Genomic DNA, 27,649 nt, shown 5'->3' with positions numbered 1-27,649 from the left:
GAATGCTTTGCAAACCATACTGACAAAGTATCAGTACTATATAGAATGGAAAGCAGTATCTTTTGTGTTGAAAGTGTGAGTTCCTCTATGCACGTGAGAGACATGTGATCTTCTATGCACGTGTGAGACGTGTGATCGTCCATACACGTGTGAAACATGTTATCCTCCATGAACGTGTGAAACATATTATCCTCCATGCACGTGTGAGACATGGAATCGCCCATGCACCTGTGAGACATGTGATCCTCTATGCACGTGTGAGACATGTGATCTCCCATCCACGTGTGAGACGGGTGATCTTGCATGCACGTGTGAGACATGGAACCGCCCATGCACCTGTGAGACAAGTGATCTTCCATGCACGTGTAAGACGTTATCTTCAAAGGTGAAACCCACAGTTATTGTGTTAACAGACCAAACATCATAATCGGCCGAGTATAGGGTTTGAACCCTGTGTCAGTGATCCTGAGCTAACGGTAGGACATAATTACAAATTAATTGCCTCATATTTGGCATATTTCTCCCTCAGCAGTCAATAGTCTTCACGAGAGTTGAAAATCACATTGTCTTTATTGTTCGATGTATACAGTCATAGCAACGAATCTCTCATTTTGTACATCACGAAATGTAATGGATTTATATTTTTACAACAAAATAACGATTTGTTACAAATAACACCGAAACTCCGAAACCTCATTATTATTCTCAATGAACACACCAATGTAAGATAAGAACAAATTAATTCCTTATAAATTCAGTTATGGAAAAAATGGACATGGTTATGATCAAGCGAAACCTACTACGTGGTGTTACAGTAGGATGGTGAGACGGCAAAGCTCTCGACTTGGGTGCAGTATTCAGCCAATGAGCGTGCACTTTGTCGTGGTGCACACTGGGAAGGTGGCATAGTTTCCAGGCATGACGCAGATGCAGGTGTTGCAGCCGTTGTCGGCGAGGAAGTGCGCACCGTAGTGGTAGTAGACGTTCTTGTAGGGACAGTCCATAAATTCACCGCCATTTTCTTTAGGCTTATCTGTGAGGTTAAAAAAATAGGTGTTTAAAAACAAAACAAGTGTAAGACAAGTCAAGAGCCTCCACTGGCCTATTTATCAAAGTCTCGAAGCTAATCACGGCTTATGTATAGCTACGGATGATATAGCTTAAAATACTATTAATTACACATTATTATTTCCTAGTTTCACGGGTGGCCCAGTTGGGTTGTTGCGCAGAGTTGCGCCCCTTATGCATGACAGGATTCAATCCAATACTCCTTTGGTTGACTTGATCGCTAAGGACTCGTTTCAAGAGTTGACAATGATTCGAGTTTTTAATAAATTTGGCAGACTATAAAGATAAGGTGTTCGGTTGCTTCTTTAATTAGCCGAGTGAGTGAGTGAGTGAGTGAGTGAGTGAGAGCGGGAACAGCCCGTCGCGCGAGGGGAATCACTCATACACTTATCACAAACTAGAATATATCGGCACTGTATTGCTGAGGAACCTTTAGTGACGTTTAGTTATTTCCCCATGTCTCCATAGTATGGGGGGCACGGGTGGCCCTGCCGTCTAAGGCGCCGCGATTCGCTGTGCAGAGTTACGTCCTTTGGGCACGCCAGAAACCTATGATTGTGTTATCGAATCCAGGTTCCGATTATGTTTCTAGGTTTGTCAGCACCATACCCGTGCTCGTGGGTTTTACCGAAGTGGTAAACGTCTGAGACCTGCATGACCAACATTAAGCTGAAACGCCGTGATATTACTGGAATGCTGCTAAAAGCGGCGTTAAACCCAACTCACTCACTCACTCACTCACTCTCCATAGTATGGAAGCTAGAAGAGACATTGTCGCACTGCGACAATGTGACAACGCCACATTTTGGCCATTTGTGGCATTGTCGCGCTATGATTAACATTTTTTTTATTTCAAGGGCGACAACGTGACATATTTCTTAAGGTCAAAATATTGTCTCATTGTCGCCCCATCTAAAATGTGTAAAAAATGCGCGACAACGCGATAATGACCCTTCCAGGATTCTCTACTATTCTGTGAAAATGCACCCTGGCCTCCTCTTTTCAATTGGAAAGTTACATTTATGTCGCCTAGCTCCTATCTCAGTAAGCGACCAACGAACATCCTTAAATTGCGAAACGTATGCTGGTTGGTCAGTTTTATTTAATTTTATGTCCTGTTCAGTTAAGGATGTTCTGGAAATACTTAGAAGAAAGGAAAGAAACTTGATCTCCTAAATCTGACACTGATTAATCTCATGGTAAACGACACCTTGCACGTTGAAGATGAGTGCAGGATTTGTCGGGGGAAACGCGTTATAATGACCCAATGCTGCTTGAAGAGAGTGTTTCCACTTCCTTTACCAATAGAGCAATTTGAACAATACGATGGCATGAATATATCAGATATACATTTGTGTGTCTCAATGATTACCAGCGCATTTCTTTGTTATGGTTAAGAACAGTGTGGTAGCATAGAGGTTATAGTGTTTGTTCGTTTGCCGAAGACCCGGGTTCTTTTCCCACATTGGCATAAGTTGTGAAGTCCGTTTGGTGCCTCCTGACGTGATATCGCTGGAATACTGCAGCATAACACTATACTCATTCATTGTGGAAGGTTTAAACAGTGCTTAGACAAAAGAGAGGGATGGTGTGGATCAAATAAGTTCCAATTATGACATACACATAACGCCGTCGGTCTCAAATGAAATGTCCGGAGGACAAATAATGAATGACACCGGCAAATCTGAAAATACAGCAACATTACAGGTTTCTTTCAGTGGCATTTAGAAGTTGGAGTGATGAAGTAAGACGAGTTCTATGGATGAACAACTTCTTTATTACAATAAAGAAGTTTATTGTAATAAAGAAGTTGTTCATCCATAGAACTCGTCTTACTTCAACATTACAGGTGTGTCGCGACGATGTGTGGACACGCTGGACCAATGTCACTCAGTCCACGGAGGTCCCTCACTTGTTGTTACAGTTAATGAATTAAATGACACGTTGTTCTGTGCACAGCGCAAAGGTAGCAAATCAAGTGAAGCTTAACAGCGACGTTGTTCGCGGAGAGTAGGTGGATGGGTGACAACCTTAGGTAGTTTGACACTTGCTACCGTCCTGCCCCACATTGAAACTCAAGTAGCATATGTGGGATCTCTGTAGGCAAATGACTCTGTTCGAAATGTGCCCCTGTTCACCCAGCAGTGAATGGGTACCCGATAGAATGAAATGGGGATTATCACCATTATGGTTTTTATTATTATTATTATTATTATTATTATTATTATTATTATTATTATTATTATTCTTGTTGTTGTTGTTGTTGTTCTTATTCTTATTCTTATTCTTATTCTTATTCTTATTATTATTATCATTATTATTGTTGTTTTTGTTGTTATTATTATTATCATTATTGTTGTTGTTATTATTATTATTGTTGTTTGTTTATTTTTGTTTAACGCTGCACTCAGCAATATTCCAGTTATTATGATTATTATGATTATAATGATTAGTAGAAGTGGTGGTAGTAGTAGTAGTGGTGTAGTAGTAGTAGTAGTAGTAGTAGTAGTAGTAGTATATTATTATCATACTGAAATATTAATATAATTAGCTGTCACTTTCTCGTCCCTCGTTGACTCAGTCACAGCACACGGTAACGCTCGACCTACCGAAGCCGGTGTTCTTGCAGGGTTTGTACGTGCACATCATGCCGTTGACGGAGCAGTTGCAGTTGTTGCAGTGGTCCTGTGCCTGCCAGGTCTCCCCAACACGATGAAACTGATATCCATAGCGGCACAGAGGATCCCCAGGTTTCCCAAGGAGATCTGAATAACATTCAAAAAGTCCATTTAAAACTAAATTTGAAAAACTAATATTGGGAAAATATATTCAAATCATTAAAATGTTTTATGAAAATTCAGAATTCACATAATCCACAAAAAAATGGTAAGCTATGTTTGAGAAATGGGGGAATTATAACCCCAGTATCGGGCCTAGCAGATGCTACTCCGCCTGTGTGCATGGTGCAGACATTTACAAATATTTCTGACCAACCAGGGGAAAGGGGATCTTATTGGTTAGAGAAAACAATTGTGCTGTGACGTCATAAAGACGTAATTTTTTTTATCTCTCGTTAGTTCCAATGTAATAAAAACATTATTTAAAAAAAACTTTCTGCATACATGTCTACTTTCAATTTATTAGACATTAAGTATCATAATCAGTTATAAGTCGGAAAATGGGATGTTTAATGCCTTGTGTATCTGTATTGAATTGAAGCTTGCGAATGTAGTTTTGTGTTCCTAAGATACTGTAGTTTTAAAATATAATAAAAAGTCAAAATGTGATTTTTCACCCATGCGGTCCCTAATCTCATGATTGGTCACATTATATGATACAGGCGATATGTCTGGCATTGGGTAAAGTGAGAAATTACAAAACTTGTGAAATAAGGCAATATAACAGACTAAACGTTGACAATGGTTCTACTTTTAATAAATTGGGCGAACTAAATAGAAATGGTGTTCAGTTGCTTGTTTTCATTCGTTGAGTGAGAGTACATAATGCATCTATAGCAACCTTTATATAAGAATTATACTGTACTAGACTGTTTTGAGTCTAGGGCCTCGTCAAGGTTCACTCGGCAGTCTGCGGTCCGTTACGCTTTCACAAACAGCCCAGATCCGTATGACTCATGGTTGTAAATAATACAATTCAACATACTTGAAATTCCTCACTCAAGTCCCAGTACTTAAGCCTATCAACGCCGCCCTAGCTAGTATGCAGTAACTATAGACCATTAAAGTAGGCCTTATATACAGCGACATAATGTGGACACAGAAGACTCGCGGAGAACTTAAGTCTGAGCGGTTTAGTGAGTGAGAGAGTGGGCAGAAACAGGCTTCATATAATGTACTTATGTATCTTAGACTACGCATGCTAGGGACGACTTGTTTGACAAATAATATGTCTTTTCATGCACAGGAAACAGCACAGCGTAGTGGACATCGTTGATAGTGTTACAGCGCCAGGCTGGACGGGAGATCACAACGACTGTCTTGTCATCTCTTCTGTGTGTCAACAGCATCATGGTGACATACATGTTACACCCAACAACTTCAGGCTGATATACACGGTACACCCAACAGTATCAGGGTGACAAACACGGTACACCCAACAGTATCAGGGTGATATACACGTTACACCCAACAGCATCAGGGTGACAAACACGTTACACCCAACAGTATCAGGGTGACATACACGTTACACCCAACAGCATCAGGCTGATATACACGTTACACCCAACAGTATCATGGTGATATACGTTACACCCAACAGTATCAGGGTGACATACACGTTACACCCAACAGCATCAGGCTGATATACACGTTACACCCAACAGTATCATGGTGATATAAACGTTACACCCAACAGTATCAGGGTGACAAACACGTTACACCCAACAGTATCAGGGTGACATACACGTTACACCCAACAGTATCAGGGTGACATACACGTTACACCCAACAGCATCAGGGTGACATACACGTTACACCCAACAGTATCATGGTGATATACGTTACACCCAACAGTATCAGGGTGATATACACGTTACACCCAACAGCATCAGGGTGACAAACACGTTACACCCAACAGCATCAGGGTGACAAACACGTTACACCCAACAGTATCAGGGTGACAAACACGGTACACCCAACAGTATCAGGGTGACAAACACGTTACACCCAACAGCATCAGGGTGACAAACACCTTACACCCAACAGTATCAGGGTGACAAACACCTTACACCCAACAGCATCAGGCTGATATACACGTTACACCCAACAGCATCAGGGTGACAAACACGTTACACCCAACAGTATCAGGGTGACATACACGTTACACCCAACAGTATCAGGGTGACATACACGTTACACCCAACAGCATCAGGGTGACAAACACGTTACACCCAACAGCATCAGGGTGACAAACACGTTACACCCAACAGTATCAGGGTGACAAACACGTTACACCCAACAGTATCAGGGTGACAAACACGTTACACCCAACAGTATCAGGGTGACATACACGTTACACCCAACAGCATCAGGGTGACAAACACGTTACACCCAACAGCATCAGGGTGACAAACACGTTACACCCAACAGTATCAGGGTGACATACACGTTACACCCAACAGCATCAGGGTGACAAACACGTTACACCCAACAGTATCAGGGTGACATACACGTTACACCCAACAGTATCAGGGTGACATACACGTTACACCCAACAGCATCAGGGTGACAAACACGTTACACCCAACAGTATCAGGGTGACAAACACGTTACACCCAACAGTATCAGGGTGACATACACGTTACACCCAACAGTATCAGGGTGACATACACGTTACACCCAACAGCATCAGGGTGACATACACGTTACACCCAACAGTATCATGGTGATATACGTTACACCCAACAGTATCAGGGTGATATACACGTTACACCCAACAGCATCAGGGTGACAAACACGTTACACCCAACAGCATCAGGGTGACAAACACGTTACACCCAACAGTATCAGGGTGACAAACACGGTACACCCAACAGTATCAGGGTGACAAACACGTTACACCCAACAGCATCAGGGTGACAAACACCTTACACCCAACAGTATCAGGGTGACAAACACCTTACACCCAACAGCATCAGGCTGATATACACGTTACACCCAACAGCATCAGGGTGACAAACACGTTACACCCAACAGTATCAGGGTGACATACACGTTACACCCAACAGTATCAGGGTGACATACACGTTACACCCAACAGCATCAGGGTGACAAACACGTTACACCCAACAGCATCAGGGTGACAAACACGTTACACCCAACAGTATCAGGGTGACAAACACGTTACACCCAACAGTATCAGGGTGACAAACACGTTACACCCAACAGTATCAGGGTGACATACACGTTACACCCAACAGCATCAGGGTGACAAACACGTTACACCCAACAGCATCAGGGTGACAAACACGTTACACCCAACAGTATCAGGGTGACATACACGTTACACCCAACAGCATCAGGGTGACAAACACGTTACACCCAACAGTATCAGGGTGACATACACGTTACACCCAACAGTATCAGGGTGACATACACGTTACACCCAACAGCATCAGGGTGACAAACACGTTACACCCAACAGTATCAGGGTGACAAACACGTTACACCCAACAGTATCAGGGTGACAAACACCTTACACCCAACAGCATCAGGCTGATATACACGTTACACCCAACAGCATCAGGGTGACAAACACGTTACACCCAACAGTATCAGGGTGACATACACGTTACACCCAACAGTATCAGGGTGACAAACACGTTACACCCAACAGCATCAGGGTGACAAACACGGTACACCCAACAGTATCAGGGTGACAAACACCTTACACCCAACAGCATCAGGCTGATATACACGTTACACCCAACAGTATCAGGGTGACATACACGTTACACCCAACAGTATCAGGGTGACATACACGTTACACCCAACAGCATCAGGGTGACAAACACGTTACACCCAACAGTATCAGGGTGACATACACGTTACACCCAACAGCATCAGGGTGACATACACCTTACACCCAACAGCATCAGGGTGACGTACACCTTACACCCAACAGTATCAGGGTGATATACACGTTACACCCAACAGTATCAGGGTGATATACACGTTACACCCAACAGTATCAGGGTGACAAACACGTTACACCCAACAGTATCAGGGTGACATACATCTTACACCCAACAGCATCAGGGTGACATACACGTTACACCCAACAGCATCAGGGTGACATACACGTTACACCCAACAGTATCAGGCTGATATACGTTACACCCAACAGTATCAGGGTGATATACACGTTACACCCAACAGTATCAGGGTGACAAACACGTTACACCCAACAGTATCAGGGTGACATACACGTTACACCCAACAGTATCAGGGTGACAAATACGTTACACCCAACAGCATCAGGGTGACATACACGTTACACCCAACAGCATCAGGGTGACATACACGTTACACCCAACAGTATCAGGCTGATATACGTTACACCCAACAGTATCAGGGTGACATACATGTTACACCCAACGGTATCATGGTGATATATACGTTACACCCAACAGTATCAGGGTGATATACATGTTACACGACAGAGTATCAGTGGAATATGCATAAGGGACACACGTTACAATAATGCTGCAATAGAGTCACGCTGTGACTGCACGTGATATAATCTACTACCACTATTTTGAGAGGCCTGACAATTCGGGCTACCAGTCAGTAATCGATCACGACCAACAAGTGACTTGGCAGTAAATGTTCCCCCTCGAACGCCACATTGTGGTTTATGGTCATTCCTTGGGAGCGCGACAAATAAGGACTGAGTAGGCCACTGTTTTCACTGAACCTATCCAAAACAACATCTCCATGGACTAACGATGCTATGTTGTTATGCTATTCATATCATTATTAATTAGAATATACCAACGCAGATACATGCAACCGTCAGGCTCATGAGACAATTAATTTACAACCTGTATCATATGGCAGACATGTCGAATCACCACTGTCACAGGTAATACACACGTTACAACACAGCTGTAACAAGGGACAAACACGTCACAAACCCAACTGTAACATGAAGCAAACACTTGACAACCCTACTGTAACATGAGTCAGAGACGTCATAAACCCTACTGTAACATGAGATATAAACCCTACTATAACTTGGGACAAACACGTCATAAACCTTACTGTACCATGAGACAAACACGTGACAACCATACTGTAACATGGGACGAACACGTGACAACCTTACTGTAACATGGGACAAACACATGACAACCCTACTGTAACATGGGACAAACACGTCACAACCTTACTGTAACATGGGACAAACACGTGACAACCCTACTGTAACATGGGACAAACACGTCACAACCCTACTGTAACATGGGACAAACACGTCACAACCCTACTGTAACATGGGACAAACACGTCACAACCTTACTGTAACATGGGACAAACACGTGACAACCCTATAATAATATATGACAAACACGTCACAACCCTACTGTAACATGGGAGAAACACGTCACAACCCTACTGTAACATGGGACAAACACGTCACAACCTTACTGTAACATGGGACAAACACGTGACAACCCTATAATAATATATGACAAACACGTCACAACCCTACTGTAACATGGGACAAACACGTCACAACCCTACTGTAACATGGGACAAACACGTCACAACCTTACTGTAACATGGGACAAACACGTGACAACCCTATAATAATATATGACAAACACATCACAACCCTACTGTAACATGGGACAAACACGTCACAACCCTATTGTAACATGGGACAAACACGTCACAACCCTACTGTAACATGGGACAAACACGTCACAACCCTACTGTAACATGGGAGAAACACGTCACAACCCTACTGTAACATGGGACAAACACGTCACAACCCTATTGTAACATGGGACAAACACGTCACAACCTTACTGTAACATGGGACAAACACGTGACAACCCTATAATAACATATGACAAACACGTCACAACCTTACTGTAACATGGGACAAACACGTCACAACCCTATAATAATATATGACAAACACGTCACAACCTTACTGTAACATGGGACAAACACGTCACAACCCTATAATAATATATGACAAACACGTGACAACCCTACTGTAACATGGGACAAACACGTCACAACCCTATAATAATATATGACAAACACGTCACAACCTTACTGTAACATGGGACAAACACGTCACAACCCTATAATAATATATGACAAACACGTGACAACCCTACTGTAACATGGGACAAACACGTCACAAACCTATAATAATATATGACAAACACGTCACAACCTTATTGTTACGTGAGACAAACAAGTCAGAACCTTACTGTAACATTGGACAAACACGTGACAACCCTATTCTAACGTGAGACAAACACGTCACAACCCTATTCTAACGTGAGACAAACACGTCACAACCCTACTGTAACGTGAGACAAACACGTGACAACCCTATTCTAACGTGAGACAAACACGTCACAACCCTATTCTAATGTGAGACAAACACGTCACAATCCTACTGTAACATGAGTCAAACATGTGATAACCCTACTGTAACATGAGTCAAACACGTGACAACCTTTCTATAACATGGGACAAACAAGTCACAACCTTACTGTAACTTTTGACAAACACGTCACAACCCTACTGTAACATGAGACAAACACGTGACAACCTTTCTATAACATGAGACAAATACGTCACAACCCTAATGTAACATGGGACAAACACGTCACAACCTTACTGTAACATGGGAGAAACACGTCACAACCCTACTGTAACATGTGACAAACATGTCACAACCCTACTGTAAGATATGACAAACACATCACAACCCTACTGTAACATATGACAAACACGTCACAACCCTATTGTAACATGGGAGAAACACGTCACAACCCTACTGTAACATTTGACAAACACGTCACAACCCTACTGTAACATATGACAAACACGTCACAACCCTACTGTAACATATGACAAACACGTCACAAGCCTATTGTAACATATGACAAACACGTCACAACCCTACTGTAACATGGGAGAAACACGTCACAACCCTACTGTAACATATGACAAACACGTCACAACCCTATTGTAACATATGACAAACACGTCACAACCCTATTGTAACATGGGAGAAACACGTCACAACCCTACTTTGTTACCGTCAAAAGAGGAAGACCGATATATACGTGAACCGCATCTGAGTAATTGGCACATTTCAGCCCACATATATCTAAAAATATATTTCTTCTATTTAATTCATTGTGGAGACACGATATAACACATTCAGTGTATTCTCTGAGATATTAATGTTACACACGACACATTATTGAATGCATACTTCTCGCCGTTTGGGGTGAAAAACGGATGGTTTTTCTCATTGTCAGTCAGTTTTAAAAAGAAATATCAGTTTTTATTCTTTGAACTTGAATACTCAACGCCAGAACATTTCATACGCCCCTTTCTGATACACAGGTCATGTGCTATTTTCAGAATGCGCTTGCCACTCAAGTTTCAAGTTCAAGGTCAACCAATACTTACATCCTAATTACGCTAAAAATAATCAACCAACCATCACCTCAATCTTGTTTTGTTTTTTAAATTGTAATTTTGATTACGATACGAACATGCATATTAAAATTTAGGTAATATCCAGATTTTTATTTTTTTTAAGGTGAACGACATTTAATATGCCAATGGCACATATATTCTGATGTAAGTAGATATTTCACATTCGTTCGGTAAAAATATGAGGCGCAGGCAGTGAAACACGTGCTGGTTCTTCACTGAGATATTAAACCAAGCCCCCTTTGTATTTGAGCGTGCATTAACTAACTGAATGTGTAGTTCAACATCACTTGTGAAGTTCTTTCCCCTTTCATTTACTCCAAGACAAGCATGGGGACTTGAAGACCAATTCTAACCCGAATCTTCAGGGGGGTATCAAGGTCGTTTGTTGTCAGCAACAGTTGTAAGGCTACTGCTGTGCAGAGCTACGTCCCTTGGGCACGCCAGGATCCTATGATTGTGGGTTCGTAACCCGGTTCGCCTCGGACCATTCGTCACCACTCGCCCCTTTCCGTAACCTGCACGAATGGCCTCGGACCATGCTCGTGCTCACGGGTTTCACCGAAGTGGTAAACGTCTCATTCGTCACCACTCGCCTCTTTCCGTAACCTGCTATTCGGCTTGTCCCGGAATAACATGAGTTGGTCACGAATGGTAAACGTCTGAGACCTGCCTCAGTTCGGGTATTCCTCCGATATCCAACTCAAGTCTAGAATGTTTGTTTGTTTGTTGTTTAACGCCGCACTTAGCAATATCCAGCTTTGTGACGGCGGTATGTAAATAATCGCGTGACAATCTAGTGACAATATTCACAGGGACTAGATATTAGTTTTATGTGGGCCCTGATCCTCACTTGAATCAGTGACCAGGCTTTATGGCTGCACCAGTGTAGCCCAACAGTGCAAATCGGTACTCATGATGTTAACCACACGTTTGTCTGTGGTGTACAACACCATTCACCCACTCACGTGCGGGGGCGGTCGGGTAGCCTAGTGGTTAAAGCGTTCGCTCGTCACGCTGAAGACCCGGATTCGATTCCCGACATGGGTACAATGTGTGAAGCCCATTTCTGGTGTCCCCCGCCGTGATATTGCTGGAATATTGCTAAAAGCGGCGTAAAACCAAACTCACTCACTCAATCACGTGCGTGTCTTTTATATTTCTGACACAGAGGCCACGTGTTCTGTGATTAGCTGCGGTCGCCTACTAAATCTTTCTTCAGATTCAACACTGACGTATGTGTGGTATTATCTGCTCAAGTTAATGACTGTAAAATCTGAGGTTTTGAAAGTAATTTTAGCTTAGAAGGGTCATTTAACTATTTCGGTTATTTTTGACGTCTTTAGAACTACAACCAGAATAATTAATGAGTCCGGAAGATCTACTATAATAAAGGGGGTAATGTTATGGTCACCATTGTGTAGTAGTCAGTACGTTTTAGACCCCCTCCGTGGCCTAGTGGTAGAGCGTCCGCCCGGAGAGCCAAACCAAAAGACGTTAAAAGATGGTACTTGTTGTTACCCTGTCTAGTGCTCGGCATAAAGGGGCTAAAACAAGGACTGGTCGGCTCGGAGTCATTTTACTGTGTCTGAGTGGGGTATTCATGTTAAACTGCGGCATGGTGCTAGCACTATAAATCGGCATCAGTCCGGACTAGTACAAGCAGCCATACACACACTGATGGAGTGGGTGGTGTGTGTGTGTGTGTGTGTGTGTGTGTGTGTGTGTGTGTGTGTGTGTGTGTGTGTGTGTGTGTGTGTGTGTGTGATTTGGCAGCTATTCTTTAGAGAAACGAACAGATTGAAAACAACAGGGCATGATGTTCAGTTGTTGCATTTCATATGATTTATACAAACAATAAAAAATGGCCCCCATGTTACAAAAAGGGTGTATGACATGATGGCCAAAACTGATAGAGTGCTGTACCTTTGGAGTGAGTGAATGAGTATGGTTTTACGCCGTTTTTAGCACTATTCCAGCAATATCACGGCGGGGGACACCAGAAATGGGCTTCACACATTATACCCATGTCGGGAATCGAACCCGGCGTGACAGGTGAATGCTTTAACCACTAGGCTACCCGACCGCCCCTGTGTACCTTTGGAGATGAAATTAAGAGTCTGCTCATCACGACAAAGACCCGGGTTCGATTCCCCATATTGGTACAATGTGTGAAGCAAATTTCTTTTTTCTTATTTTATTTTATTTGTAGCATTTCATGTAATTTTAACAAACAGAAAACAATGACTTCAATGCGTGAAAGGATGTCCAGAACTGACAGTGAGTGAGTATGGTTTTACGCCGCTTTTAGCAATATTCCAGCAATATCACGGCGGGGAACACCAGAAATGGACTTCACACATTGTACCCATGTCGGGAATCGAACCCGGGTCTTCAGCGTGACGAGCGAACGCTTTAGCCACTAGGCTACGCGACCGCCCCTTGAGAAGTGATAGAATCTGTCTAAATTCCCGCTCACAAGTCCTGTACGTCTGGAGATGGAATAATACTGCTAACGTTCATCATGGAAGATCAGGAACGATGGAATCAGCCTTCAACCATTACATCTATCATCACGCGACGAAATTTGATATTTGCAAAGAATTGTTTTAAGATTTGATCGGTCATTATTTCTGAAATAATATGTAAACAAAACATGATGATATTTACTTTAATCCGGGCGCTTGTATGAATTGGAGTTTTGTGCCGATTCATGAATTTAATAACTCGAGTCGTCAAACATTACGGAAACCTTTTTAGATCAGTTGCTATTTCATTTTTTCCTTATAACTTCAAGATACCATTAATGTTGCAATTTCAAGATGCTGTGTTGAAATGTGAAGATATTAAGTTGAAATTTCAAGATAATCAGCTACCTCGGAATTGTGTGCATGGTTTGTTAGTTCATTACACTGGTGGAGGCAAGCTATGAACAAGTTGTTGTGAATCTTAGAAACTAGCCTCTAAGTGTTTTGAAATTTCAAGAATAAAATAGAAAAGCCCTAAAAGGCTTCCGTAAAACAGGAAAGTGATGTGCGAAAGATTAATTTTAACGACACACAAAATGCTGATTTTTTTTTCCGTCCGCATTTAAACACACAAAATCGTCCACTGCGCTGGATGGTCTGTAAAATACTATGGTGTGGGCTCTTCCTATCAGTGAAAAGATTTGTATGTTTGGAAGCGCTGACTGAAACACCCAGCTCCCCAAAATATACCACTCACCTTTTGATAGGGACAATCAGATATGTCCTTATATTTACCCATACACTTGGCATATAAGGATGAGAATCCTTATTGTATATCAGGGGTGGTCGGGTGGCCTAGTGGTTAAAGCGTTCGCTCGTCACGCTGAAGACCCGGGTTCGATTCCCGACATGGTTACAATGTGTGAAGCCCATTTCTGGTGTCACACGCCGTGATATTGCTGGAATATGGCTAAAAGCGGCGTCAAATCATACTCATTTATTGTATATCATGGGATGATAAATATATCCCTCGTAACAAGGAGTAGTATATCAACTGGCTGGCCCTTACTGTTGTTGTCACAGTTGAGGTGAGAGCCACATTCCGTGCCGAAGTCGGTGCAGTCGCATCCGTTGCAGCTGTCGTCAGCCACCCAGGAGTCGCCGAGGTCGTACGTCACGCCGTTGTGTGTGCACGTCTTTACTGCTGCGTGCGACAACACTACGGGGAGAACGGAAATATTGGTTATTGCAGTGTTAGGGGGCAGTTCAATGTTTGATGTCGAATAAACCATATATGTCTTTCATTTCCCATGCATGATAACAGGACAAATCTATTTTATCCTACATCAAAATTCTAAACTGCTCCCTTATAAATACAAGTCAAGAGAAGTGTGATATACCGTATTTCCTCGACTGAACGCCGAAAGTATATTTCTTTCAGACAATCTTTATCCACGGTGTTTAATCGCTAAGCTGATAAAAAGGATAAATTCTGTGTATAAAAACTACCCGGCCTTTAATCGAGGAAGGGGGCACGGGTGGCCCCGTCGTCTAAGGCGCCGCGATTCGCTGTGCAGAGTTGCGTCCCTTGGGCACGCCATAGGGATCCGATTCCCGTAACTCCCATGCATTAACATTAGTGAGTGAGTTGGGTTTAACGCCGCTTTGAACAATATTTCAGTTTTAAAAGGGGTCTCAGCTTAATTTGGGAGGAAGGCCCGAAGTGATGCAGGTCTCATACGTTTACCACTTCGGTGAAACCCACGAGCACGGATATGGTGCTGACAAACCTAGAAACATAATCGGGGCGAACCCGGATTCGAACCCACATTCATAAGTTTCTGGCTTTCCCAAGGGACAAAAATGTGCACAGCGAACTGTGTCACCTCAGACGACTGGCCACCCATGCGCCCACATTAACATTAACGATAGTCGTAGCGCTGGTATCGTTTTGAAACTCTAGAGCCTGACTATGAACCCAGATTCGACTAAACTGCAGGGAAAAAGGTAGTTTTATGGTAACTAAAAATGAAACGAACAAGAAATGTTTTTTCGATGGTGATGTATTCGACAAGCGTATCAAAGTTGTGTTTTGGAAGTTTGCAGTGTTTCGGCGACTGTTTTCAGGCTATATCGTTTTGATAACTTTTGGGTCAAATCCAATTTAAAAGTGTATGCTTTCTTTTGGCAGGCAGTTTATAAACAAACCAAAGCGAAGGAGCTGGATTTGTACTGACTGCATGACGAGTTGAACACCTATGGGAAGTAAGTGAGTGAATATTGTTTTCCGCCTTAGTCCGCTGGACCACGGGGTGGTCGGGTAGCCTGGTGGTTAAAGCGTTCGCTCTTTTAGCAATGTTCCAGCAATACCACGGCGGGGGATATCAGAAATGGGCATCACATATTGCACCCATGTGGGGAATCGAACCCAGGTCTTCGGCATGAGAAGCGAACGCTTTAACCACTAGGCTACCCAGCCACACCCAGCCAGTAGGGAATATGAGCAGATATTACCATCTGGCTATAAGAGTTACAGCGCTTGTTATTTACGTGTTATAACAATGCATTGTAAATCAGCATGTGTCACGTGGCCCTTCAAACAAGATGTTACGTTACCGTTATGCCAGCACGTTGCTTCTGCTAATATTTCAGTTTATGCTCAGTATTTGTTTGTCTGTTTGGTTGACGAAGTCAGCAAAATTCCAGCTGTATGACGGCGGTCTGTAAATATCGAGTCTGGATATATATACAATTCTTCGCTCGTTATGTACGTTTCGAAACAGCATTTTGTAAGATAAATTGTATTTGACAGACACGTGTTGAAATCTCTATTGTGACGTCATGTACAATGGATGACATCGTTTTCCATTGTTTGCGATAATGGGTTGATATGACGTCACGTCTGTATGGGGCACTTTTTAGACAAGGAAGACAATGGAACATTTATCATGAACAAACTAATCAGCAATAAATGGCAAAAAATATAATAAATGTGGGTTATAGAAAAACAAATTCTCAGGGAGGTCTGTGTTGATGGCTGTAGATCTTATTGAGCCGATGTCACAGACGCTATTCTCGTTATGGTTGCTAAAGATGACCTTGGTAACTGGTCTTACTGGTCAATTTATTTTTCTTATGAATGATTTTAAACTTCTAAATCTTTTAACTTTTATACTTTTTAAAGGGGGTTAAAAAACGGCAAACAATGTTATAACATATTTGACGTTAAAGCTCTTATAAATTAATATTTTAATGCATCCTATATGTGTACAAATGTTAGTATCTCATAAGCCAATAAATAGCTGAACGCACGGTATATTATATGTATGTTTTTTTCTAAACATATTTTACGTGCACAAGTAGGTGTGACACATTAATAAACGAACTACTACTACTACTACTACTACTACTACTACTACTACTACTACTCTGTTTATTGGTTGGTTGTTTAACGCCGCACTCAGCAATATTCCAGCTACATGACAGAAGTCTGTAAATAATCCAGTCTAGACCAGCGACTGACATCATGAGCATCGATCCACGCATTTGAGATACGATGACATGCATCAACCTGACCAACCGATCCACAAACATAGTCGCCTGTTACGGCAAGCATGTGTGTTGCAGAAGACCTATTCTACCCCGGATTTTCACGGGTAACTACTACTACTACTACTACTACTACTACTACTACTACTACTACTACTACTACTACTACTACAGCTACTACTACTACTACTGCTGCTGCTGCTAATTCTTCTACTGCTGCTACTACTACTTCTACTACTACTACTACTACTACTGCTGCTGCTAATTCTTCTACTGCTACTACTACTACTTCTACTACTACTACTACTACTACAGCTACTACTACTACTACTGCTACTACTACTACCACAGCTACTACCACTACACTGTCACCATAAAGCGAACTTAAACAAACTTAATGCAGTTGGAATAACATCTTATTTGGACAGACATTGCAAGTTTGATGAAGACAATCTTTTTACGAAACGAGTTATGAAACAGACACTGTATAATAAACGCGCACATTAGTCTCGTGGAGAGAACTGTGACTGTACGTTGTATAGCAGCCCTATGTCCAACACATATGTTTCCCACAGGAAGAACTGAGACCATGCCAGGAAATCAGAATAAACAGAATAAATTACCAGAGATTTGTATTGTTGGCTTAAAGGGCGATTTGAGTGAGCCTATTGACAATGTACAGTGTTTGCATACATACCGATACAACAACTCACTGCCAGCGCGGAGATCGCCAAATCGGTCATTGTTGTTGATGATAGATTATCGTTATGAGCAGACTGTCAGAGCCTTATCTGTTTAAAACACGAACCGTGAGAACACAGCCACGTGATATGCCATAAATTCCAGGCGTTAACGATATGACACGCTTTGTAGGAATAATTTACGGGAATAAGTTTATAATTTAACTTATCGTTTCGGAGTATAATTAGAAAAGGGAGAGACGATGGGTTTGACAGTTTTACAACGCAGTGTTCAGGCAACGGGTAAGAATAGTTTATATGAAGGAAAACCTTTTTTCAGGATGGCAAACACATCCAATTTACCAATCAAGCAATTTGTGTCTTAACATATTTACAAGACTATTTGCAACCCGTGAAGACCCGGTTTGAATAGGTCTTCAGCATCCCATGCTTGCCTTAAAAGGCAACTATTCCTGTCGTAAGACGCGAGTAACAAGATCGGTGTTTCAGGCTCGCTTTCTCGGCAATCTTATTAAAATCAGATCTAAGTTCTCATTGCCGCTAATCAAAGCTTAGCGCTAGCGAGAACTAAGATCTGATGTTAATGAGATTGGCTATCTTCGTTGATCCATTTCATCGTATCCCGATTGTGAAGATCGATGGTCATGATGTCAATCGCTGGATTGTCTGGTCCAGACTAGATTATTTACAGTCCGCGGTCATATAGCTGAAATATTGCTGAGTGCGGCGGTAAACAACAAACAAACAAATAACAAAACTGCTTTCACTTTTACGCTCGTTTCGAACGCGTCATTTGGTTTGAACGTTGTGTCATGTAAGGAAAGGTTAACCGTTGGAGTTACCTCCCTTATATTGCTACCCTCTACGTCAGAGTTTCTGTATTGGCTTGTATTGCAACCATCGCGGCGACGTGTGTCGAACAGCCTATATGTGTTCAACCTTTCTTATCACGCATGCATACAGGAAATATGTTTTTTATTCACAATAAACACTAGTTCTATTATGGTATTTGACTAAGTAACGAGATAGGTTTGTTTTCCTGAGTAGACAAGTTACTGCCAAATAATGGTATTTGTGCTTCCAACAGATCGGACAGAAGACTGTTATTGTCAGAAAAATTACAGGGTGAGATACTTGCTGACGGCATATGACGTCATTACGTTGTAATGGAAGTACCTGTATGACGTCATTACATTGTAATGTACACGTCTCTGTCAAATTCATTCATCAAACATTTTAGTCGTATATTGCTGTAAGAGATGGTTGGGTTTAGTTTGACCAGTGTGACGCAGTAGGTGAAAACGCTCCCGGCAATGTCGGGGAAATTAGGTGCTGGAGTCAAATGTCGGAAGTTGTAGCTGGTCGTGGTCTTATGGGATTGGGGCCTATTTGGCCCCGTGGAAAAGTCAAAATAGAAAATTGCGGAACATATTGGTATGGAAATGATCACACATGTTCAAATGACGGACGAACCTCTTTTTCTTTCTTACCCTTCCACGCTTAGCACTTCTAATATGATGAAAGTATGGCTGAAATAAATGGGGAAAAAACAATTTTCCGAACTTAGGGAAAAGATGTAAGAATGAGCATGTCTGTGACAGAAGATGAATATTATCTATATTAGTACTGATATTATCTGTTATTGTGTAAAGGCTTAATACGCTACTCCCCCACACGCCGTCTCAAGACGACAGATCCGCTGTATACGTGTACAGTAAACTACGGTTATAACGAACTCAAAGGGACTACTAATGTTAGTTCGTTATAACCGTAGTTCGTTATAAGCATATATACAGCATAACCACAGCAAATAGTCGGGACCAAAAAAGTAAGTTCCTTATACCCGTCAGTTCGTTATAAGCGTGTTCGTTATAACCGTAGTTGACTGTATCTACTTCCATAGCCTCAAGGTTTAGTTTACCATATAGTAACATTGATGATCCTCATTCATCGCTGGGGTATGGGTCAAGTCGCTGTACAGAGTTGCTTCCCCTATAGCCTTTTCCAAATATGAGATCAATGGCTGTTTGCACCATGTCTGTGAGTGAGTGTTTTGGGTTTAACGGCGCTTTTAACAGTATTCCAGTTATAACACGAAAGCCCGAAGTGATGCAGGTCTCAGACGTTTACCACTTCGGTGAAACCCACTTGCATGGGTATGGTGCTGACAAACCTAGAAACATAATCGGAGCGAGCCGGGATTCGAACCCACAACCATAGGTTTCTGGCTTGCGGCGCTTTAGACGACTGGGCCACCCGTGCCCCCGTTTGCACCATGACTTGAGGTGAGGTGAAATGGGGTTTAACGACGCGTCTAAGATTATTGCACTTATATAGCGATGTGCCTGCACGTACTAGTCCGGACTGATGCCGATTTATAGTGCTGTCCGACTGAGATACCATGTCGCAGTTTAACATGAAAACCCCACTCAAACACTGTATACTGACTTCTAGCCGACCAGTACTTGTTAAAGTCCCTTAATGCCGAGTGCCAGACTTGGCAACAACACGTTAGCACTATGAAAGTGATCGAAGGGGTTTGAAGACGTTAAATGCCTTTGTTAATTATCAAGTACTTATCTTACTGGGGTTCAGGCTTAGGTTCGAGCCTACTGTGGGCGACGCAGCTCGATGTATTGCGGCGCTTACACAACAGGTCATGAGCGAAGTAGTCGACAAGCCAGTTTGAGCAGTTTGTGTCCTCGTTTATAGTGTGTTACCGCACAGGTGACGTAGGTCGATGCTTATGTTGTCAAACACTGGTTCATCTTGCTCGACTCGTGGGTTTAAATTGTAGTGAGTGAGTGAGTATGGTTTTACGCCGCTTTTAGCAATATTCCAGCAATATCAAGGCGGGGGACACCAGGGTGGGGGTGGGGGTATTTTTCCAGTCATATTTCATTTTCCGTGTTGCAAAACATAATGTTATTATCGTGGGTGTTTTGGGTAGTGTATATGTATTGAGTTAGTTTACACGCACATTAGCATTAGATTTAATTTCCGAAGACAGTTTAATTGAAAGGAATTATAAGAAATTAGCTGTTCTAAAACACTTTTACAACGCATCACATTTCTATTGTCTGAGGAGTGAGGTTACGGGTTAATGACGCTCTCAGTCGTACATGTGACTTAAGGTAGAGACATATATCTAATCGATCTGTAGTTTGTTAAGGAAACATAACAGTGTACATGTATAACGTTTGTCTGCAAAATGCACATGCATCATAAGCAATAGAATTGTCGTGCATGAGAGTTGATTTTTTTCCACTCATTTTTCAAATTATACCTGTTGAGGGAATGTCCTTTCTAAAAAGTAATTTATTGACGTATGGCCCTATTTTGAAGTTCACGGGACTGTCACGCCGTCAGCGTTCGGCGGGGCATGGCAATAATCTAAATATGTTCTTTTCAAAAGAAGTTGAAGAACACCCAGTTCTTTCATATAACTATGGTTAATCAGTCACGAGAAAAAGCGAGAAAGCAAGAAAGCAAGAAATGGACAGAGCGAGAATGCGATATTTCCCATAAGGGGATATTGCTTTACCGAGAAAAAACGATAACACAAAACGAGGGACGCTTTCTGGCCTCCCGTTATCGCTTTCACGTCTCGTGTTATCGCTTTATCGTCTCGTGTTATCGCTTTCTCGCCTAGTGTTATCGCTTTCTCGCGGCCACAATTGAAGGCGAGAAAGGATAACCCCTCTCGGCCACTATACATCTCGCATGCGTTGAAAGAAAATCAATTTCAAATGTCCTTTGTCACAATGCGCTACATCAATTTATTAGGATGTTTCTTTCGTCCACGAGTGTACTGAAGGAATTGTTTTGCAACAAGTCATATGCATCCTGGATTCAGTGGCTGAGAGCATGTGTGTGGTCAGGGTATTCCTATTGCCCCCCAAATATTTGTCACCCAGAGTATTCGATATATCACTGGTATTGTAGTCGTATGGCATACTTTGAACACATTTCATTATTAGCAGCGGATGTTAATGTCCATCGTTTTTCCAGCACGATATATCAGAAGAACATAATTTCATGAAATTGGAAGTTAATATAAATATAGAAATTGACGCAAATGGTGCCTATTTCTGTCCTAGTATGACGCCAGTACATCTCGCATTTCACATCAAAACGAGGCTTCTAATTTCCACAAGCGCTACAAGAATTCTTACTTTGAATTTTTAGGGTTAGAACAGCTTGGTTGTATACATCCGAATAATTAAGGAGAATGCAACATGATTAACTTTTCAAAAGTTCTGAGCTTGAAGCTAGTAAAAGGATCCATCGATACTACCGACACTAATGTTTTCAATGAAGCTTTCGTTGAGGTGTGTATAAATAATACCATGGCGTTGCATCCGCACGCAACATCCAATCACAATGAAATTTAAGATCACGCGGGAACAGCACGTGACGCACGTGCACAGAGGTGAGGTGAGGTGAAATGGGGTTTAACGTCGCGTCCAAGATTATTGAACTTATATAGCGACGTGCATGTACGTGTGTGTGTTTGTGTGGCTGCTTGTACTAGTCCGGAATGATGCCGATTTATAGTGCTAGCTCACTGAGATACCATGCCGCAGTTTAACATGAATACCCCACTCAGACACAGTATACTGACCCCGTGCCGACCAGTCCTTGTTTTAGGCCCTTAATGCCGAGCGCCAGACAGGGTAACAACAAGTACCATCTTTTAACGTCTTTTGGTATGACGCGTTCGGGGATCAAACCCCGGACCTTCCGCTCTCCGGGTGGACGCTCTACCACTAGACCACGGAGGCGGTCTACGCGCTCAGAGGAGCCGAAGTGCGCGCATATAGGGTAATTTACAATCACAAGCAAGTGAGCTCAGCACACACTTAAAAATGAGCCGACAAAAAGGGTACGATGGAAGGGGAGGGAGGTTTTAGACGATGACCAATTTGGTGAACCCCCCGAGCAAGTGTATATATGATCATAGCTTTCTGGCGTGTCCAAGGGACGCAACTCTGCACGGCGAATTGCGGCGCCTTAGACAACTGGGCCATCCGTGCCCCCTATTGTGGAGGAAGGACCATAGGGACACAGGTCATAGACATTTACCACTTCATCAAAATACGCAAAGCCTAGTTTGGTCCGAACGTTTGTCAAAGGTCATAAAATTCGCCGACAGCAATGGTCTAGATTTATCAGGAAGGGCTCTGCAACGTCCCATGTCAACGGCGTACGACACTCGTTGCCAACCACCTGACACCTCCATCACACAGTCTGATTGTGAATATAACTGTATATACTTTATATACACAGTGTGACACTCAGGAACAAGATCTGAAGTGATGAATCATCCCCTTAAACACGATCTAAGCAAGAAAAGTTACAAATATAGACATTTTCATAAGGAGGACGAGCAGTCTCGTGTTGCTGTGACAACGTGTGATCAACTAAACCTCATATAGCCGAGGTTAGCATATTGTTAGTGACAATTTAATACATGCTACTGACAAGATTGGTTTGGTTGGTTTGTTGTTTAGCGCCGCACTCAGCAATATTCCAGCCATATGATGGCGGTCTGTAAATAATCGAGTCTGGACCAGACAATCAAGTGATTGACATCACGAGCATCGATCCAAGCAATTGGGATCGATGACCTGCATCAACCAAATCAGCGAGCCTGACCACCCGATCCCATTAGTCGCCTTTTACGACAAGCATAGTCGCCGTTTACGGCAAGCATGGGTTGCTGAAGACCTATTCTACTCCGGAATCTTCACGGATGTACTACTACCGACAAGAATGTGAACTGTAATATGTCTGTAAAATTAATTTCGGGCGTGTATATTTATATCAATCCACCATGTTGGGAGATACATGAACGACACCTTGATGTTGATGAACCTGCGTGTCGTTGCCCTTGGTATTGTCCGCAATTCCGAATAAAGAGCTACCCCAAACTGGGCCACGTTGGCGGGTGCTGGGTCTCTGGCGGACACTCTCCATCCGAGGAGGGGAGGGCGGGTAGCCTAGTGGTTAAAGCGTTCGCTCGTCACGCCGAAGACCCGGGTTCGATTCCCGACATGGGTACAATGTGTGAAGCCCATTTCTGGTGTCCCCCGCCGTGATATTGCTGGAATATTGCTAAAAGCGGCGCAAAACCGTACTCACTAACTCGCTCGCCCGAGGACATCCCACAGATCCATTATTGGGGACATGCCTGGGACTTGCGGTCCAGTCCAATGTCCGTATTCCTTCTCGCTGGAGATAATCGGTGACGACCTGGGCACGATCTGTTCCGACATTGGCATCTTGCAGTTCTGTAATTCTGCCGATAATTGTGGCGAATGGAACAACGACAGGACGTAAAATGTATTGATGGCCAGTTAAATGGCCACACCTAACGCTACCACCCCTATACCGATCATGGTCAAGAATTCTTGCTCTGGCATACCGCTCACCGCTACTTCAACAGACAACGTTTTCTGCCATCTGTGAATCGGAGACAAAACCTTGATTCATCTGTAAACAGACATTGGCGGGCAGCCCGTCCCTGGTGTTGCCTGGCCCACCTCAATCATTGCCGCCTATGGTAAACTGTTAGGGTCACACCCTAAACACGTACGGAGGCGACTAACACGATCGGGTGGTCAGACTCGCTGACGTGGTTGATGCATGTCATCGTATCCCAATTGCGTAGATCGATGCTCGTGATGCCAATCAATGGCTTGTCTGGTCCAGACTCGATTTATTACAGACCGCCGTCATATAGCTGGATCATTGCTGAGAGCGGCGTTAAACAACAAACAAAGCAAAAATTCTGACGAGATGAATAACAGAAGTTGACCTTCCTTTCTTCACTACCGAACATGCAACTGACACCTGTGCACGTGCTAGTCTATACCACGTGACTGATGTATATGTTGTCTCCATGCGGCAGGCGGCGGGAGGTGTGTGTGTCCATGTCATGACGGTGTCGCATCTTGGAGGACAAAAAGCCTACAATAAGATGGGGTTCAGCAAGAAGAAAGCTACAAGACACCTGCAATAAGACTCGGTTCAGCAAGAAGGAGTTACAAGAATTCTAAAATGAGATGGGGTTCAGCAAGCATGAGCTGCAATAATTCTGCCATAAGATTTGGTTAAAGGAAACAAATATAGGGTTCCTTGCAGAATACCCAGTTAACACACGACGTTGTCACAACGTTGTGGAAAGGTTGTTGATTGGTAACGTCGTGATATTACGTTGTCACAACGTTGTTATAACGTCAACACGCAACGTTATTTCACAACGTTATAACAACGTTGCACATTCACGTTGTGAAAACGTTGTGCATTGGACATCACACAACGTTTTGTAGCTACGTCCCTGAAACGTGGGTGAAACGTTATAGAGTTTGCTTCTCGATAGTCATAAAGGAATAGAACTGCTTTATCAAAATCAACATGAATTTGTCAGAATACCAAGGCATTAATGCATTACCTTTCTATATATTCGGCATTTAAATTTTCATCTCTCAATACTAAAATTTCCAGAACGTAATTGCGTATCTCTATGACAACGTTATTCCACAACGTAAGAACAACGTTGCAAATTAACGTTGTGATAACGTTGTGCTTTGGACATTACAACACTTTTTGTAAATGATGTTTAGGAAACCACTTGTAGATCTACCATCTCTTAGTTTTATTTTTTTTAAACATATATATCTATAACGACTATATGTTATCACAAGCAATATTACAGTTAAAAACAATTGCGCCCATTTTTTGCGGCGTGAGAGCGACTGCTGAAAAGTTTAGCCTGTTGCCTCGTAAAGTGACGTCAGAATGACGTCACATTGTCGCGGAAGATTTGTTGTCACCAGCCATCTTAGTTTAAGCTCACTCTAGACATATTAGAAGTCTACAACCAAGAGATTGTGCAGCAACTGGAATTGGACAGATGATCTGTGAATTCGCCTCCGCTTGTTGATATGTTTCTGTACATGCAGATAGTCAAATGGTTTAAATGTATCGTATTATTCAGAAGTGGCGGGGTTTAGAATGCAGTTTGCCGGTCACTTTCACTGAGCGTCAGTGTTGATATGAATATTTATTACTTGCCCGTGAAGAGATCACCCGTTTAATAAACATACAGCTGTATTACACATTGTGTAATACCAAAACGCGTGCTTATGTACTCTCGGAACACGTTTCACGAACAAATATTGAAAGCTCTCAACATCCCTTGGCTTATTCAACGACATTGCGTGTGGAGATGATAGATCACTGAGAGGAGCTTATGCACACTCGATGAGCCCAGCAACCTTGTTGCTTGGTTGACGTCACATGGCATTGTTTCGCCGAAGGATCTTGCAACAAAATTCCACAAATTACGTCATCGGGTATTGTTACGTGATGGTAAACTTTGAGGTGCAAGGCCCCATTCCAGAAGGCGATCGTATGGTAGCGCAACGACAGTCGTTGGTCTAAGTTAAAGTATATGAGTTGCGATAACCTTAACGCTACGATAATTTTGGGGAACGGACGCCTGAATTCTAAAGGTGGACCGTTGGATGGTATTAAATGCATACGTTTCAACTTTTGACGTATTTGAAGTATTACTGTGTTAAACTCAGTTGGATTATGCCGTGGATCGTGTAGGTGTCAACCTATTCACACTCAACAGTATAATTCTAAAAATGTTATAAATGGCCAGTAATAAATAAAATACTAAACTCGCTCCCGTGTAAAACCAATTTTATGAAACTCGTGAATAGTTGTGGTATCTGACGAGCTTTCCTTACTGGTTTATTTAAAAATGTGATACTTAGTGGTTTCTGTTTTTCTTTCAGGTGGAGAAAACAGTATTGTGGGAGCATATTTGTTTAAAGTACATCATTGACAGAAAGGTATGTTAGACGCAATAATATATACAAACATCTTCAAGAATTAAAATTTAGATGATTCTTTTTAATTATACCCACAATCTAAAGGGGCGGGGGTATAAAGTTACACCAATGATTCAGTGCTAAAAGCTTTTCTGCCTATGTATGATCCAAGAGCATCATGGTATTACTGTCAGCGCCTTCTTCGCACTTTCAGCAGTTTTTAACTTTATTTTGGGGAATGCAACCATTATTTTGTTATGTCAGAAATATGTCCCTTGCCTTGCCATTTTATAACATTTGTGTCATTTTTTATTCAGTTACCAAGGCTTAAGGAGAGACTATGGATACAGTTGAAGATCATCCCTGTGACTTTTCATTTGAGGACTGAAAAGGCTCCTCAGCCACTCAGCCCAAGTTCTGACTTGTCATTCAATAAATAAATAAAGGTCACCTCAACCAGAATTCTATTGTCATTTCGTTGCTGGGAAATGGATCTTAGGACATCAGATGCATAGACTATTCTGTTTGTCACAGTGTTGTTCTCAATGCTGAATGTATGGGGTAAGGCCAAGAAAATTTAAATGTTTCAATTTGTGCAGGGCTTATTGTTTGATGGTTTTTAATTTGCAAATTCGTGGGAAAATCAAATATCTTTTAATTGTGTTGAAACATTTGTGAACGATTTGCACATAGCCTTGAAAACTGATTGGGAAAATAAATATTATATAACCAAATTGTACATGTAATTTAAAACATTTAGATTTTTATCTTGGCCGTATTTCAAACTCTGCCAAAAGAGAGTGCAT

The 27,649-nt window shown here is 42.3% G+C and overlaps 1 protein-coding gene and 1 long non-coding RNA gene across 2 annotated transcripts; one reads left to right on the top strand and one right to left on the bottom strand.

Annotated features, from left to right (window-relative positions):
• Positions 1-551: 551 nt before the first annotated feature.
• On the bottom strand, positions 552-18,071 carry LOC139464231 (U-reduvitoxin-Pr21-like). The gene is made up of 4 exons (XM_071245753.1): positions 17,994-18,071; positions 14,817-14,966; positions 3,678-3,833; positions 552-1,033 (listed from the first exon to the last, which is right to left on the bottom strand). Exons 1-4 carry the CDS (start codon positions 18,037-18,039, stop codon positions 858-860), a joined length of 528 nt encoding a protein of 175 aa, XP_071101854.1. The 5' UTR covers positions 18,040-18,071; the 3' UTR covers positions 552-857.
• Positions 18,072-18,152: 81 nt separating this feature from the next.
• Positions 18,153-27,275, top strand: LOC139464230 (uncharacterized). The gene is made up of 3 exons (XR_011653095.1): positions 18,153-18,279; positions 26,808-26,864; positions 27,161-27,275. It is a non-coding gene; the product is annotated as an uncharacterized lncRNA (long non-coding RNA).
• The last annotated feature ends 374 nt before the right edge of the window (positions 27,276-27,649 follow it).

The sequence above is a fragment of the Haliotis cracherodii genome, unplaced genomic scaffold, assembly GCF_022045235.1.
Source record: "Haliotis cracherodii isolate W230 unplaced genomic scaffold, xgHalCrac1.p SCAF_17, whole genome shotgun sequence".
Taxonomy (NCBI): domain Eukaryota; kingdom Metazoa; phylum Mollusca; class Gastropoda; order Lepetellida; family Haliotidae; genus Haliotis; species Haliotis cracherodii.
The sequence above is the reverse complement of the archived record's forward strand: the minus strand, read 5'-3'. Positions and strand labels throughout refer to the sequence as shown.